This window comes from Haliaeetus albicilla, chromosome 8, assembly GCF_947461875.1.
Source record: "Haliaeetus albicilla chromosome 8, bHalAlb1.1, whole genome shotgun sequence".
Classification (NCBI taxonomy): domain Eukaryota; kingdom Metazoa; phylum Chordata; class Aves; order Accipitriformes; family Accipitridae; genus Haliaeetus; species Haliaeetus albicilla.
In genome coordinates this window covers 11,810,096-11,827,633 of record NC_091490.1, presented here as the reverse complement: position 1 = coordinate 11,827,633, position 17,538 = coordinate 11,810,096, and the positions used below count along the sequence as shown (strand labels likewise).

General features: G+C 45.0%; 2 protein-coding genes across 5 annotated transcripts in view; both read left to right on the top strand.

The window, feature by feature from the left end:
• The window catches only part of RPS8 (ribosomal protein S8), a 167,795-nt gene that overhangs the window by 81,364 nt on the left and 68,893 nt on the right, over positions 1–17,538 (top strand). The window lies entirely within an intron of this gene.
• The window catches only part of RNF220 (ring finger protein 220), a 228,215-nt gene that overhangs the window by 194,132 nt on the left and 16,545 nt on the right, over positions 1–17,538 (top strand). For all 4 annotated transcript variants that reach the window (XM_069788912.1, XM_069788911.1, XM_069788909.1 and 1 more), the window contains 3 exons: positions 883–969; positions 2,682–2,737; positions 4,509–4,587. In XM_069788912.1, coding sequence (XP_069645013.1) covers positions 883–969; positions 2,682–2,737; positions 4,509–4,587 — 222 coding nt within the window. The remainder of the gene's footprint in view (positions 1–882; positions 970–2,681; positions 2,738–4,508; positions 4,588–17,538) is intronic.

The window sequence follows — 17,538 nt, the reverse complement described above, 5'->3', positions numbered from 1 at the left end:
GAGGGATTCCCAGTTACTGCCTTTGAGATCCTTCTGTTGGTGCAGCACTACTTCAGACCCAGTTGGTGAAGTATGTGGGAGACATTGCAGGAGATCAAAGTTAGTGTTTCTCTCTTCTTTTTCAGAAATAATCTGTTGTCTCCATCTGGGTCTCTTTCATATGGATAGCTTTTCCTGCTTCATGGGTAGGAATTGAGTTTATTTTCCACAAGACACCCCTTTCTTTTCAGGGGTTTTGTGCAGTAAATATTTCAAGTGCTATTCACCTGCCACTCTTGAGAGACTGAATTTTTTTTCTTTCATTAGACAGTTCATGGGCAGAACTATCACTAAGGGCAGTTTTTGTGAACTTCTCCATCCGGGAGCCAGGCTCTTCAGACACAGCTCTGGGAGAGCTGTGGGCAGACTTCTGCTCTGCAGCAGCTGTAACAGCCATCAGGGAGGAATTCCTACAAGGGTATTAGTCAGACATTGACTTAGCTGTGATGAGGGGGAATGTATAGCTATAGATTTTACTGAAATCTGTACCACCCTTTTAAGACTGAAGCCCCAACCCTTAGCTGGTAAAAGATCTCTGTACTGCAAACAGAAATAGTGGAATTGTGCAAGTTAGGCTTGCAGAGGTTGAGGAATTATTTTCCCGTTCTAAGAGCCTGTGGCATCATGTTGCTGTCAAAAGACTTTTCTGTTTCTTTCCACCTACGACAAAACGTTAATCCAGAATTTAAAAGCAAGCCCCTCCATGGATACCAGCCCCTCTTCTTTTGAGGTGTTCCCAGTTGGAATGAATTTGTTCTGTATCCCAGATAGTGTCCTAATAATCTCAAAAGCCTTTCCACTGTCTGCAGCCAGGCTGTACATTCCTTAACCCCTTGTGCTCAGGTACACAGAGGCAGACGTTATCCCTTGCACTGGGGAAGAGCCAGGTGAAGCCAAAGAGAGGGAGGCGCTCCGAGGTGCTGTTTTAAAGTAAGTACTGTGCTTTTCTAATTTGCTTTCATTACTTTTAGGGAATCTCAATTTGTGGAAAATACCCATTCACTTGAATGCAAGGGTCACAATGAGAGAGACTTACAAAAAAGCATAGTGTGATGAGTGGCTCTCCATTTCTACCTGTGCAGCCTCATAAAGCCTCCCTGCACACTCCGCTTCCCTTAACCACCCCATTGCCCAGCCAGTGCTGCCATCTCCATGAACAGTGCTGGACAGAAGGTGAATTCTGGCCATGGGGAAACTGTGCTGTACTAAGGCCTTATGCATCATCTTGTTTCACAATGAAATGTGGCCTCTTCGTAGTAGTATAACTTGATGCCATCTGAATCTTGTTTGGCACATTAGGAGTCTGACACCCAGGGTATGATTTCATTGCATCCCATTATGTGTTGTGGGTACGCAAACTAATCCTGCATTCAGCTCTGGGGTTGGGGCAGGATGTGTGCTCTGCCCACATACATATGTGGAGAATGTAGGCAGCCAGTGTTCAGGGCGCCTGGGGAAGCATTTCAGGCAAATAAAATGAGCTAGGGATTGCTTTCTAAGCCCTCTGCCCTGCATAAAACAGGGCTTAAATTACCCCTCTATCTCTTTCACTGAGTGATCCTGTGAGGTCAGGGTTGAAGTGATTGATAGAGCACTGAAATGAAGTTTTCTTACTGCTTAGCCTGCCACAAACACTAGTTCAAAATTAGGTTCCACTCCATAGAAAAGTGGCATTTGCCACACTGGATCCAAACCATTGGTCTGTTCGATACTTTGCTAACCATGCTAATCCATAGGCAGGGAGGGCCTCAAAGATGCTGAAGTCCCTTTGCAGCCAGGACAGTGGTATTGTAGCAGGAGAATATCGGGGTATCCCTTATCAATGGCTGTGGACACTTAGTGCTTAGTGAGATGACTGAGGACCTGAGGCCAGGAGACCCAGTTCCTTCATGTGGCTTGCACCTAACACATTTTGCTGTTTGGGCAAGGTCCTTGCATGTCTCCTGGACTAGTTTACCCATCTCTAAAACAGGAGAGGTGATGTTGCTTTTAAAAGCACTTGGAAATTCTGGCAAATTTCTGTAGAAATACAGTAGGGTAGCTGATGCTGTGAAGCATGAGCCTGGTACCTTCTGTGCAACTGTCTTAGCACATAGAGCTAAAATGTTATACCTTCACAGGTGTGCAGCCTGCTCAGAAGATTCCTTTCTCTTACAGTCTCTGTTACTGGCTTGCAAGTGAATGGACGGGGTTAGGAGTTGTCTGTACTTCAATGCTGCTGTTCTTCAAATGGGAAGATGGAAAAGATGGGGCTTTTGAATGTGTAGTTATTCTTCAAGGGAGAAGCTATTGCAACACAGAGGATTTCTGTTCACAATTAAGGTTTTCATCTTTGAAATTGTGTATTCAAAAATGAGCCTTAGGTCACAGGTGATGTTTGAATCCCAGGCCTTCAGTCAGCATCACAACCCACATGTGATTTCAGCAGAGGTCTCAGCTAGAAGTGCAGGTTGGGACAACACTGGTGGAAATGTGGACTAGCACAAAAACACCTCCTGCAGCAGGCCAACCGCTCACATTTTGAAGCCTAGACTGATGCACAGAAGTATTGAGAGAGAAGTCGTGGGTGGAAGGCGTAGCTTTTCCTGAGCGGTAAAATTTTCCCTGTTCAACCTTTAGCATTCTACCCTTTTCTCTTTTAGTGGTGGCACACCCAGTACTCGAATAACACCGGAGTTTTCTAAATGGGCCAGCGATGGTGAGTGTTGAACTTGTAAATTACTAATTTGTATGCTACAGGAGGGCAGATAGATATTCCATGTCTTCTGATTGCCAGTAATTAGGCAAATGGTAGTTACAAATGCTCTTGCACATTACCAGCAGATATTTATGCACATATAATCACACTACCTTTTTGAAACTTTACAACACAACGAACTGTAGTCAGCAGCAGCCGGGGGAGTTCCCAAAAATGCAACCTTAACTGGTATGGTGATAAGAGATAGGGGTTGGGTTGACTTGCTGTCATGTCACTAAAAGACAAACTGCTGTATCACAGAGGGAGCCATCAGAGCTTGACTATGTGATGGTGGTGTTCAGCTGCTGGGGCTTTAAACTACGCAGGTACTTGTTGCTTGGGGTTTTTTTCAACTGCTTTCTTAGCATATTCCCTTCTTTAAAAGAGTATGGTAGAGACTTGTATCATGATCTGTTGGGTAGGTCTTGTCCTTGCTGGCCTCTGTATGGCAAGAAAAGCCCGCAGCTCTGAAGCCTGCATCTTTAGAGTGGGAACTCTAGTTTCTGTCCTACTTCATGACCTGTAGCTGAGACTCCAGAGCAAACGAGTGCATGTGAAATTGTACCTTTGCGTGCGTTATTTGAAAGCTCATAGCGTTAAGGAGGGGGGTGTTAAACCCATTCAACTGCTGGGTTTTTTTATTTAATGCCAGCAGCACTGGAGTGTAAGCAGCAACCTAGTGGAAATATGAGAATAATAAAACTTGGCGCTTTCCAGCTGTAGATGCCAAATCCATTTCCAGAGCTGGACAGTGCTGCTCCAGCTCCCTTAGGAAGGGAACTGAAGCTCAGCGACCTGAAGAGACTTGTCCCAATGATTTTGTTCCCTGTTCTGTTACTGTAATGCTTTGGGCATTTGATTCGCAGCCTTGAAAGTACCTATAAGACATAACTGCTTGCCAGTGGGAGGGGGAGGTGGGTAGAACCAGTTTTGCCAAGGGCATGATGATTAAATGGAGAACATAGGATATCTATCGCAGGCATTTTCTTCTGTGGGGTAGGCAATCACATTTATTTTCTGTGATGTAGGAGCACTCACTTGTAGGTGTGTTCAGCTTCAGTAATTGCAGCCACAGAGGTGATGAGGAAGCAGCCCTGATGGCATTTTCTATGCGCTGTTTTCTACCTTTTACCTGAAGCAAGAGTGCTGAACCTACAGCCCAGGGGCTGGCCCCAGGACAGTTCATCTGGCTCATCTCCAACTGGTATCTCACATCCCCTCCAGTACTGGGAGGAGCCATGGGACTACTAGTACTAGGAGAGCTATGAGCAGACTGTTCTGTCGTACTAGTTACCTTGCATATATTTTGATCCTTGTCTGTGTCTGAGGGGTCTCAGAAAAAGGGAGAAGCTGAGAGCAGGGTCTGGGCTGGGCAGATTTGTTCTGGACCCACCTTTCTAGAAGTACACTTTGGCATGGCAGCTGCATCAAACCTTTCTGAATTAAATCCTGGCTTGAACAACTGGTACATCTGCGAGGGTCAGTCAGTATGAAGTGGGGAGAGGGTAGGGGTTGTATCTTCAGCCCCAAATCATAGAAGTGTGTTGTCCAGAGAGAGGGCCTCCCTGCCAGACAGGGACACATAGCATCGGTCTCTTCTCTCTCTTTCCAAGAATCGGCATGAAAATGACTCATTGGGGTCTTCTGCTTCTGAAACTGTAACTCGCTTAGACTATTTCATTGCAGTGATCAAATGTTCTCTTCACTAATTTGTCTGTTCGTCCCTCAACAGAAATGCCCTCAACGAGTAACGGTGAAAGCAGTAAACAGGAGACCATGCAGAAGACCTGTAAGAACAGTGACATTGAAAAGTGAGTGTAAAGTCAAGAGCTTTCATTCTTCTTGTTCTAAGGAACCGTAGTGTCCCAAATGGTGTTCCCAGAAGCAGTGCTAGTCTGGGCGTAGGCATATTTGAAGCTTTTACCACTGAGAACGGAAGCTGTGCTCCAACATGAAGCCTGGAGTTGGAGCTATTGGTGTCCTGACTTGCCACTGCTGTGTCCACAGAGGGCCTGTGGGAGTTCTCCCCCAGATATCTGCATGGGCAGGTACCCAGTGACAAGGAATTAAGCGCAGCTTCCAAAAGGCTTCTCCACTGCAAATTGCCTTCTTTTAAAATACGTAAATAGATATATCCATGCTTTCCACCATATTCTAGTTATGGTGGGTTTTCAAATATGTTGTGTGGTGCATAACCACCTAGACTAGAGCTGGGAGTTTGGACAGGAGGTGAAGATTCAAACCCGCTTTAACCTGACAAAAGCAATTGGCTTGTCAAGCTGTGCTTTGATTTTTTTTTATTTCCCCTGCAAGATTTCTGCTATCAATGTGTCACAGGATCCTGCTTTTACTGGGGAAGTTACCTTATCACTGCATCTTGGTTTTTGAGGGCAGTCCTTCACATAGTCTCTATTCCGTGTTCTCCATGGTACCTGCATGTTCCAACCTTCATCTCTCTAGCAAAAGGGGATCCCAGCAGCGCCATAACTAGGCAGAAGCCTCATTGAGAGAATTTCTTTTCCCTTAAGACCCAGATTTCACCTTTTTATGGTTGCTAGCAGAAATAATGTCTCAGTTCCTGAGTTCTTTACCTGCAGCCCTTCCAGTTGATTCGGAAGTTTAAGTCCCAGCATTTGAACGTACTATAGTGCAGGGGCTTCTGGCCATCTCCTTTCCTGTCGCTTTCCGATTGCTGGCTATCCTGCAGCCTAGTCCGGGATAGAAACAAATGGTTTCATCTGTACTGTGCATTTGAGTAACAGCCTCTATCCTCAGCCTCCTTCCACATGCTGCTAGGGTGACTTATGACTCAGGCAGATTTGACAATCCAAGCCTAAAACTACAGGCTCTTCACTACTGCTATGGACTGCGTTAATTAGGCTAGGGCAGTGTTTTAAGTTGATTATTGCCTGACATAAAATGTTTTGCCTCTCACTTGATCTTGGGGCAACAGCTTGAATGAGGTGGAAGCAGTGAGGTAGTTGTGGGTTTTAAACAGATGGCATTTACATTTTGGGGACGAGGTCCATTGATAATTTGGGATGGGGAAAAAAATTTGGTGGTAGCATTAAGCTGACTTTACAGCAAGTTTTTTTTAATGTAGTTTGTTCTCCTCCTGCCTCTGGTCCTGACTTGAGAGGTTGTGTCCCTGGCACATGTCAGGATCTCCAACAGTTCAGGCAGCCTGGCAAAGCATATGTTCACAGTCAGGGGTTAACTGGGGAAACTCCCAGCTGCAGAGGAAACTTTAACGCTGCTTTGCTGTCTTGGCACTTTCCTTCTTACAAGGCTTTTTATTAGCATGTCCCAAATGTGGGCTGTCTGCTGTTCGATGCTCCTCGGTGAGCAGACTTTCGCCAAGGACCACTGAGTTTGGTAGCTCACAGGTCAGTGCAGAAGCAGCTTTGTCCTTAGAGTGAGCCAACCGTTGCATGCTGTCTTGGTGGCAAGGACTCGTCCCTTCTGGCCTAATCTGTCAGCCTCTGTCTCTGCTGCTGCTTGGCTTCCCTTTGGGCCTCCTGCCTGTCAGCCCAGCAGCCCTCCACCCTCCCAGATCCACTCCTATTGAAAATCTTTAAACTGCAGGAGCTGAAAGGATTTGACATTTTCCAGAACACTTGAGCTCAAGTGATAAAATTGACGTAGCTTTAATAATCTGATCAAAGAGGCTTTAGCTAGCACCTTTTGAAGGATCCCAGAATCCTTTCCAAACAACACTCATGCTAACACCACTGTGAAGCTGGGGGAGCGTGTATGTGTGTATGCACGTGCATGTGTATGCAAGCACACCTTGCTCCACAATAACCTTGCCCTGCTAAAGCTTCAGGTCCATAAAAGGTGCGAAAAGTCAGCAAAACCCAATAGAAATTACAGGAAAAGCCTTAAGTGTCTTGCTGAGACTTTCCAATAATGTTGATTTTTTGAAAGTATCAGGGAGAGCTTTTATTTAAGGCGCTTTATTTCACCGAGGTTCAGAAAACAAGATGGTGTTTCAGGTGGAGAATTCCTAGCTGCTTTTTTTTCTTTTCTCTCCTTCTTTCCTTTGAGATTCGTGCGTGATAAATAGTTTCTGTCCTGCCATTTAAGGAGTCTGAATGCTCTGTGTGCTTGTCTGTGTAGAGGGGTTCTGTTAAATTAATTGATAACAGGGATCAGAGCTAGAAGCCTACAGAAAAGGAGGGGGGAAGGGTTTCACACTGTCTGGCTGCTTCCCACTCACTGCTGAGCCATGATATATGGCGACCCAGCCCAACAGGCTAAATTGATTCATCTCTAGTTCCTGTTTCTTAATCTGGAGCTAAATTGGTTTCATTTTTCTTGTTTTGGGTGGTGCTTACAGGAAGTTTTTGGCAGCATCACTTTACTCCATTGTTTGTAACTTTAATTTTTGCCTTTAAATCTGAGCGTTATTGATTGGCATGTTAAACCCCATGTAGCATCTGATTAGCATTTTTTAAATTGTCCAGAAGCACATGGCTTACCACCTGTGTCAGCTGTGCTCTCCATTTAGAGCAGTGGCTAATAGAGTTAGCAGTGATCCATGTATTGATTCTTCTCTCATAAGAATGATGTTCCTTCCCCCCTCCCCTCTTCCAAAAATAAGTCTAGGCAAGGAGAGCGGTGTGGTTTTGTTTGTTTTTTAATCTGTTAATACAGTACAGCAAGCGATCCTCTTTTTGGCATGCAGCTGAAGCTCTTTGCTTAAGCAAGTTAATTTAATCTAAACTTAGGTTTTCATGGAAGAGTCTCTTGCATGTAGAATGACTAGACAGGGTTTGGGGTCAGTCTGCATTTGTTGCCCCACTCCTTGTGCCGTGCCAGGTCATCAGTAGCTTGGGCAGGTTGACCTCATCTGCGTTGTGTTGAAATTCAGATGGCAGCCACAGGTAATGAGAGAGTTGGTACTGGTCCCACTTCTCCTTCCCAGCACTGTGGGGTGTCTCAGTCCTGCTGAGCTTTTCTGATCTCGCCAACCTGAGGTGTCTGGGAGACACCCTAGGGTGCTGAAGGCTCATGGGGTAAAGGAGCATCGCACCGCCTGAGGTCTTTGGCAGACAGGCAGAGCTGAGCCGGTGCAATGCTCCTTTACCTCGACTCAAGATGCAGCTTTGCTCAGAGAGAGCAGCCAGTCCCTAATTGCCCCGGCGTCCTCCCTGACTCCTCCGCCAACGTCATAGTCTCAGCCAAAGCACTGTTGCGCAGAGAGAGCTGCAAAAGGCACCTTCCCTAGAAAAACTCTTCCTCCCCGCTCCTTCCCGAGATGCCGCCTGCGAGGGTCTGGTGCCGTTTTGAAACCGAGGTTCCCCGGGGTTAAAAGCCAGCATCTTAATTCAGAGTGCCAATGTTCAATTTTGCTTTCTGCCACCAGACTAGATTGCAGGCCAGCGAGAGAGTCTGGGTTAGTGGCCCACTGGGTCACCTCCCATTTGTTTTCCTCAATTTTGTGTTGTCATAAATTCATTCCAGCCCGTTGTGGTTGATCAGTTTATCTCCGCCGGGGCAGGGAGCGCTGCGAGCATGATATATGGCACAGAGCATTGTAGCCAGCCTCTCCATGAATCACTCCAGCTGTTTGGTGTCAGCCCCAAAGCAAACAGGACCCGGCCGCTGAGCGTTGACTACGATGAGCTCAGTATGGGAAGAGACATGACGTATGAATGTTTATTTAATAATTCTCTAATATTTCCAGCGGAGTGTGGCTGTGCCTTCTAGGAGGGGTAAAAGGGGGGGGAGGTTGAAGAGGGAAACTCTAATCTGTTGGGGTGGGTCATAAATCAGGCAGACAACATCATTAATCAGGGATAGGACAGAAGTGGAAGGAGGTGGGACTGGAGCTGCCATCCTTGGTGGGAAGGGGCTGTGCTCTTTTTTTTCGTAAAACAAATCTTGTTTCTGATTCCGCTTGGCCCCAGCCGCGCTGCCCGCATAATAGCAAACCCAGACGCAAGGCTGTTTAAGTGAGTATGCTACCTCCACTATAAACCTTGCGATACAAGCCTGCCAAGCATTAAATCCCTTTATAATTATCTTCTTTATATAACACTTCATGCTCATCATGCTTCATTGGATGAGATGCTCGTTGGGTTAAAAAGAGGGTTTTAGAGACAAAAAGCAATTGTATTTGTTTTATTTTTCCTATCACCTCTTTCCTCCCCTTCCCCCCACCTCACCTCTTTCCAAAGCAGCTTTTCCGAAAGCATCGGCTCCAGAGGGGCTCTGGTGCAGCAGCACAGGAAGGAGCATCAGTTAAAATTAAACAAAGTTTGGTTTGGGGTCCTTGTGCAAAGAGTCAAGCATGTGAGAGCAGTCAGGGAGGTAGCAGTGTCTGTCACGGGCACCCTGCTCCCGGGCAGGCAGGTTGTGATGAGAGCAGAGTGTGAAGCCAGAGGATTAGCAGAAGCTTGAAAGGGAAGGAGCCACGCTTAAGCTGGTGTGTCAGAGGGAAACAGAAGCTGTTGTGAATTCACACCAGAAGATAAGCACTCCCCAGCCCTTCTCCATAGTGTCACACCATTAATAGGCTTTGGTGGCAGACAAGAATGTTGTCTAGCAAAGATAGAATTAAAAAATTAACTTGAGTCATAAATGAAATAACCCTTTGTGCTCTGCTAAGAGAGAGCATGATGCTGCTAGTGGGTCGAGTCCTAGGTCGGCCCATGTAAACTTGACAGGATCCAGGAAGCTGAACTGAAGTGTGGGATTGTCAAAGCCAGGCTGAGAAAGCACTACTGGGCTGTGCTGGCTCATGTCCAGATTTTTATCTTTATTAGGTTTTAGTCCTTCCTTTCAGTAATTCAGTAGCGTGTAATATGTTCTTGTAGTGTATACTGTTGTTCAGTGTTGAAAGGGTGCATAGGTAGATGTTCCATTTCTTTACAAAGTGGGACTTTGGCATTCCTTCATCCTCTAGGTTGTGATGGTGAAGAGCAGAGTGCTGGGCTGCATTTCTTTATTCCACTCCCTCTTTTAACTGTTCAGTAGAAGTTGCATGTCCCAGTGATGGTCTCAAACGTTATTACCACTGCGACAACTGAAATTGTATCAGTGTTGTGGTTCATCACAGGCTAGTGGTTAATGAAGCTCAGCAAGGCAGGCTGACTGTACAAGCTCAGACCTGGGGGAAGGTGGTATCTCTGTTTAGTGCAGCTGTGGCCAAAGGTTTGGTCTAATTCTCATACCTTGGAGCAGTTTTCCATAGATTTTGACATCTTCATACAGGGAGGGACTCTTATAGTCTGTTGAACCTGTGATGTTTTAGAGCTGAAGCATCTGCAAACCCAAGGTGGCTGCCAGCTTCAGGGGCAGTAGCATCCCTGTCTCTTAACTGGTGAAAACCCCAGGAAGGAATTTTATTCCTATGCTGGGGGCACGGTTTAGGCATCTTGCCATTGGTGTCTCTTTGCCTGCCCCTTCTTTTCTTTTTTTCTTTTCTTTTTTTTCTTAGTTTCAGAAATGCTGTTAACTTTAATTTGTGGAGTTGCTTCCTGGGAGTGAAAAATCGATGGGGGGCTATCGCAGTGTGAAATTCGACTGTCACTATTGAGCTATAGAGTTAGCAAGATGTCTTAGAAGGTAAAAAATAAATCGTGGCCCAGCAAGTGCTCAGCTGTGCTATTTCAAAGGGGATATGAGGCTGATGGTCCGTTAGAGGGTACTTCAGTTAGATGGATGATGATTCCCTGTGAAATATTGGAGTTATTCCATAGGTAAGAGAAACTTTAGCTTATAAAACACAAACAGCTGCCTTCTAGCAGAAGAATTCTGTCCTTAGATGTGTGAGCAGCTTGTCAGAGAGAGGGTTCGTCCCTAAAATTAGCCTGTTGTGTTTAACAATGTCTCTGATGGAGCACTGTAGATCCTGCCGTGTTTCTTCTGAAAATATTTTGAGGATGTGACTGTTTATTCACATCTCCTACCTACACTGCAAGAATTAAGAGGCAGGGACTGATTTTTTTTTTTTTTTTTTTTTAGGAAATATTTGTACGGTGCCCAAATGCTCTCAAGAGAAAAGTAACAATTATTTTTATATAGGCTTCATTCCCTGTTTGGATGGAAATGTTCCTTTGAAGAGCAGAAAAAGGATCATGTTGTGTCCCATCCGCTGCCAGTTTGCTGTCGCTCTCATGCATCTGTTGAAGGGCAGCCCTGGCTGCGCAGGCTGTCTGCATGCTGGCATTAATAAGGCTACTGCTTTCTTTGGCACTTACTGACTATTGTGGCAGGACTCAGTAAGTGTTTATGCTGTGCCAGCTGCTGTATGACAACAGGATGATTGTAATTACGGCGCTTGGTAGTTTATGCATTTCTTAGATTATAGTTAGTGAGTATAAATATGAAATAGTACCAAAAACCCCACCAGTTTGTATTACTTCTCACTAAACCACGTCTGGGACAACTGTAGAGTCTGTAATTAGTTTTCTTACGCTTGTGTGTACAGTTGCAATACCACTGAGGGGAGCTTACTGCTGCAAGGAGTTCTAAGCCGCATTTATTTGGAGCTTGGTAAAGATTTCCCAAAGAATTTAATGACAGAAGAATTCATTGTGCTTTCAGATCCCTTCTGCCTCTGTAACAGAGAACCTAGTACTGCCTTTACAGAAGCAGTGTTAATAGCAAATAATGTAACTAACATAGTTTAATATCCATGTTGATTTTTTTGCCCTCACTTCAGTGTCGGTACTTGTCCTAACCTTACTTGCTCCCCAGCTCTGCAGACACTTCATCCTATTTCTCCATTCACTACTTCTTTCTTCCTTTTTGACAGTTTCTGTCCGCAAAAAGCTGCTCTTTCGCACTCAGTTGCATAAGCGTTCCTGCTTTTCCCTCAGATAGCCGGCTCATGACCTGTCCTTCCTCTGCATTGCTGGTTTCCTCTTCCAGCTCTGAGACCACAATTGGTTATGCGATACTGATGTGCCATAGCCTCCTTTAATAGCCTCATGTTTCTTTTTGAAGGCATGATTACCTTAAATGATGCTAATTCTGATCCTTCCTTTCCCCGTAAAGGAAACAGCAACAGCGTAAAAGTTTTAGGGCGGCAGCAGCAGTTGTAGGAAGCTGTCTGGAGGATGTGTTATTGTGTTGCCCTTGTGTACCTCCAATCAGCAGTCATGAATGGAAGTTCTGGAAAGCATATCACCTGCACGGTAAAGCCCTTAAAAGGCTGCAGATGAATCCAAGTGCTGCTGTAGTAGCATAGATATTTCCTGTTTATTTTGGCCGTTTGGATGCAGGCCATGGGAGTAGAAGGCATTTCATTGTGCACAGAGCCTGGCCGCAAGACTCGGCTGCATGTCCAAGCTTCTGAACACCTTTCAACCCTAGGAATTTGCTATTCCTCTTTCACTTCAGGGATATTTTATAATTTTGTGCCCTGATCGTCCAACCAAAGCTACCAATAATCCCAGACCACGTCCAGGCCACAGTAAGATGACAGGTTACAGCTGCCATAAGTCTTCCTGTAGAAAAATGTACCTGCCTGGCTATATGTGGAGCTTGGTCATAATCCAAACATGTTTGCTTGTGGATGAAGGTAAGTTTCAGTAGGCTGGAACCTCTAACCTGTGTGCCTCAGCAGGGAGAGGAGCTGCATTTTCCATTTCCACTGCCTGCTTTTTGTGGCCCTGGCTTTTGTATTAAGATAAGAGACCATGATGTACCTTCAGAGATCTGTTAGGAATACAATTAGGGTCACCAGGATGAAGGATACATTTGAGAAATGTACTGAGATATTAACACATTAGATGTGCGAATGTTTCTGTTTAGGAACTTTGTTTGGAGAATCATTTTCTAACTCGGCTTGTGCTGCCTTAACAAAACCTTGCTGCAGCAAAATACTTTTCCGTAGCATGGCTTTTCCCTTTATCGCCAAAGCTGCTCCAGTAAAGCGATGGGATTGCATTTATTTTCTCTTTGGAACAGGGGACATAGTCTCTAAATCGAAATCAGAATGACCCATGCATTCTTTCTCCCAGCTTTCATGTCGAACCATAATTGCTCAAATGGCACATTTAAAATTTTGGCGCAAGCTCAGACTTTCACTAGCCGCCTTTTTAAATCAGTCCCAGTGGCCAGCAGATACTGCATAGCCCTACAAATGCATCTAAACATGCTGACTCCGAGGCTCCTTCTATTCTGAATGATCAGCGGTGCCATCTGTCTCTGTTTTGATTGGGGCTGGGCACATGTGTCCCAGCGAAACACGGGCCAAAAAAAAGAGAGAGAGAAAGAGCCAGCGCCTGAATTTACTTCCCGCTTCTGTAAAGACATTGTTGGGTTCTGTGTTATAGAGGCGGAGGAGATATGAAAGCATAATGAATTCTTCTGTCATTAAATTCTTCGGGGAATCTTTACCCAAGTCCCTACTAAATGCAGCTTAAAACGCCTTCTTGCAGTGGTAAGCTCCCCTCAGTGGTATTGCGACGGTGCATGCAAGTGTAAGAGAAATAATTCCTCTGTGGGGAAAAAGAGACAACATTTTTGGTTTGCATCAAGATGAAATTAGTCAGAAGCAAACTCTGAATTTGGCAAGCAGATGCCAGTATTAACAAGTTGTGCAAGCAAGTATAAAATAGAGGCGCTCGTGACTGAGAGTGCCTCGGCATCGTGTGTGTGTGCCCTTGCATGCACCCCGCTCCAAATTCACAACTTAGAACACGGAAATTAGAATGGGGAACATTGCATTATTCATAACTTGGCAACCAGAAGCCAGGGCACTTTGCCAAAATAAACTATTCTCTATAATTACAGGTGAAGCAACATTCTTTAATATCTTACACTACAAAAACATACATTAATCAAGGAAAGAGGGCTTTTTTTTTTTCCTAGAGGACAATAAATTAGCATCCTTGCCAATTTCCTCAATACATGTGACAACGTTTTACAGGATTATAAGTCAGCCTTTTTAAAGGAGGTTAGTCTAAAAACAAATAAACCCAATAAATGAGATTTTTAGCTAAATAAAGGGGAAGCCAGCTACTAAAACGTTGATGTCTTGCCAAAAGATTTGCTTTTAGCACGGGCACTCTCACAGATCAAGGTTCTAAACTTCACTTGGTGTGATTTGACACGGCTCTACTGCAAACAGCTTTGCTGGGCAGTTTTCTACTGCTAGGGATCTGGCCCCTTCTGCTGTAGCCAGCTCATCTAGTGAAATAAAATCTCAGTGTGTCATGCCAGTCCGGTAGCCTGCATGTTCTGGGGTGATTCACAGTCAATCTGCCACCAGTGCCTGACACTGGACTTTCTTCGGAGACTTAACATACTGAAAATGCTTGAGCTGTGTCTGTTTTCTTTTAAAGCCACCTGTGACTTTCCCTTTTGAAAACTTACTTATCAGTTTAAGTGTTTTGCTTGTTAGTAAAAAACTTTTTTTTTCACCTTTATGTTATGTTCTTGCCCGCCAGTAAGTGCAAAAGGCCTTTGTGTCTGTATATCTCCCACTGACTTCAGTAGCGCTCACCCACATCTGCCAAAATAAACTCCCCATATTGTTAGCTATAGCACTTGCTGCAGGTGATGCTTGCTAAATTGAAAGAGGGGGCAGATTCTTTCACTAGGTTGAAAACAGAAGCAGTTCTTGTCCCAGAAAACTTAAGGTTGTTTTTAGTTAGTGTTTGAAACTCAGATAGCGAGGGAGTTGTGCTGAAGACAACTTAGGAGTGAGAGCCAAGACAGCATCGTTGTGCTCTGCCGTTCTGCAGTGCTGCCAGTGTCACAGCAGCTATGGACAGCATGTTACAGGCTAATAAAACATGATCTCTTCTCTGAAAAAGTTGCCCTCTCACCCAAACGTAAATTGGCTATGAGAGAAGGCTTGCAATTAAATGATTGTGCACTGATGTTGGGGTCATTTTTGGATCTTTTTATCAAGTCTTAAAGATTTGTGCCCCACAAAGCAAGGGCTGCAGTAGGCTTTCTCTTTTGCAGCATAGTAGTGGTTATGATAATTGTCATCTGTGGCTGTGGTTAGATATGGCCAGGAGCAATTTCTCTGCTCCTGGAATCTTACTTTAGCTTGACTCTGCCTTCAAAGCATCGACCGGTCTGTTTCTAATATTTATGATATGTAAGCTGCTAGTGACCTGACCTCTGCCCCTGATGCAGGGAAGTGGCATGTATGTTCTGCTGGGATCAGGTTCTCCACCTCAGACAAGGGAAGATAAAGGCTTTGTTTAAAAATAAAGACATCACTCTCAGGTTTGTCAGTGGTACTGTACATTTTCCCCTCTGCCACTCTGTGTTTACAGGCATACAAAAACAAAAATAAATGTATGAGGAAGAGAGAAGAAGGTCAGAATATCAAGTGTGAAAAGTAGCCCATGAAATTTTATTGGTGGTGCATTTAATCAGTGCTAAGCGTTTTTTACAAGGTACATACAAACAGTGGAATTGTAAAAATTTATGGAATGCTGTGTACAGTGTGGCCATTTATGAAGAAAGGAAAATTTATATCCAGTTGAAATAAACCAAAGGGGAATGGTTTATGGAGACTCCTCAGCAGCAGGGTACATCAAGTGAGATCTGGGTAAGGGGAGGATGGGGTATTCGCAGGGGCTTACTGATTTTTGAGGTGGTTTTCTGCTTCTTCAGCAGCTAACAGTTTGCATCTTTCTGTGGCTCTCAAATAGGCAGGATGCTGGATGCAGTGATGGTATGGTGTTTTGTTTTTTTCCATATAATGGAAACGAAACACAAGTGAACAGCTGCTACTGGTATCTCTGGTACAAGGCACTCGGTCTTGGTCTCGTTCCAGTCCAACAGTTTCTTGAGCAGCCTTTAATATCCAGCTGGGAAGGGTTAACTGAAGCCAATCACTTTGACATCAGCATTTTTTTGTTTCCTTTTTGGTCCAGTATTTTGTTGATGATAAAGCACAGACTTAGTCAATTGAGAGATTCCAGAGCTGCAGAATCAGAGATAATTTAATTAACGGAATTGCTTGTGATTGCCCACTGGGACAGCGGGTAGGAATTGCTCGATTTAATTTGGAGAAACAAAGATCACATGCATGCTAATGTTTAACAAATAACCAGTGTTGGGGTTAAAGTTTTTTTGCAAAGAGAGGGGCAGCTGATTCCCAGGGGAGATTTCCCAGGAGGTGATTGCTGAGTAACAGCTCAAAGCTACAGATAGGTCCTTTTTCCTCCTCTGGCCTTTTACCTGAACAAAGCAAGGATTTGCTCAGAGGAAGAAAGTTTGTTCTTATTTTCAGTGCTCAGGGAAAAACGCTATGAACAGTAGAAAAACATGCATTGAGCACAAAGACTGAAAACTATCATATGCTGTCTGCCCAGTTTCATAGACTTGCTCCCTGGTACCCAGCATCCTCAACTGTGACTGCCAAGTTGTTGAACAGTTAACCACGCAGTCCAGAGAGAAGTGCAGGACCAAGCGTCCTCCGCAAGGAGCCCTCCCTTCATGTTTTTGCTCTTGTGTAAACGTTCTTGCTCAGGCTTCCCTGTTCGTGTTGATGTAGGTCCGCAGTGAGTAGAGCGTGGATGTGCCCTCTTGCTATGTCCTCAGCCATGGAGGGCAGTTCAGGTATCGGCGAGGCTGCTCGCACCTGCTGGAGAAGCACCAGTGCTGGGGCTTGAGGTATTGCTCTTGGCAGCAGTTGTGCTCAGCAGATCTCTCTGGAGACTGATAAATGACGTTATCCAAACACGTCAAATCAGAGCGCTGAGGTGCAAAATTGTTAAAAGAGTCCTCTTACATCCAGCATGAGGTCAAGGCAAAGCGGGGAGAGCAGGGCTGTGGAAGCCAGTTCCTTGTTTCCTGTAATTCCCTCTGCCTCCCTTGGCAGGGTAACTTGTACACAGCCTTACCCTGTCCAAAGAGCTTGGCTTTCTGACCCTCGGTCCACCGCAGCATTACCCTGTAAAAATACTGCCCAAGCAGCTCCCAGCTGTGTCCGGACAAGCGCACACGAGGTGTGCACGCAAGAGGGAAGCCTGAGGGAGTTCCCAAGATTGCTGCTGCAGGAAGAGTTGCTCCTAAGCGATGCTTATCTTTAGGATACAAGCAGCAGGTTGACGGTAAAATGTCACTAAATGGAATGGCATGTGTCCCAAGTGTGCTGGCTACCACAGGAGCCAGACACATGGGAAGTGACTCTCGTCTTTATTCCATCCCTGGAGGTAGTTCCAGTTTCCTTTATTTACTAATGTTCTCCCTATTTCCCTTGACCTCATTTCCTCTGGCTTTTCGGAAGCAACCATGCAATTATCGCTCACTTTGGGTTGACCCTTGGCCGCCACGTCCCTGGTTGCTGCTGCTCCAAGAGGCTTTCCTGAAATCTCAAGTGCAAGATACTCGTTTGTGGCCAAAACCTCTGTCTTGGGAGATAGGAGCTGCATCTTTAGCCCTACGCTGTGCATCAGGATTTGTCCTGAGAGCACGCTTGGCAAGGAGAACATGGAGTTTAAAGTCTGCCACGGCTGAGCTTTGATCAGCGCTGGGAGATGCTGCAGTGGCTAAAGCTCCCTCTCTTACCAATGCACCCCAGTCTTGTTAATAAATGTATATTTAACAATGTCTGGAGCGTATGAAGTGATAATAACTAAATCAATACCTCCCACATTGATTGTCCAGGATCCCTACAGCGTGACGCACGCAGCGGTGCGGTAATTTTCCAGCTAACTAGCACCCTGATCTACAGCCCTCCTATTGATTGGCCATTGTATCAGGCAGCCTCTGAGCATTATTGCTTATACCTCTATTCAGCCTCCTTTTCTGATTCATTCGTTTATTACTGGACAGGT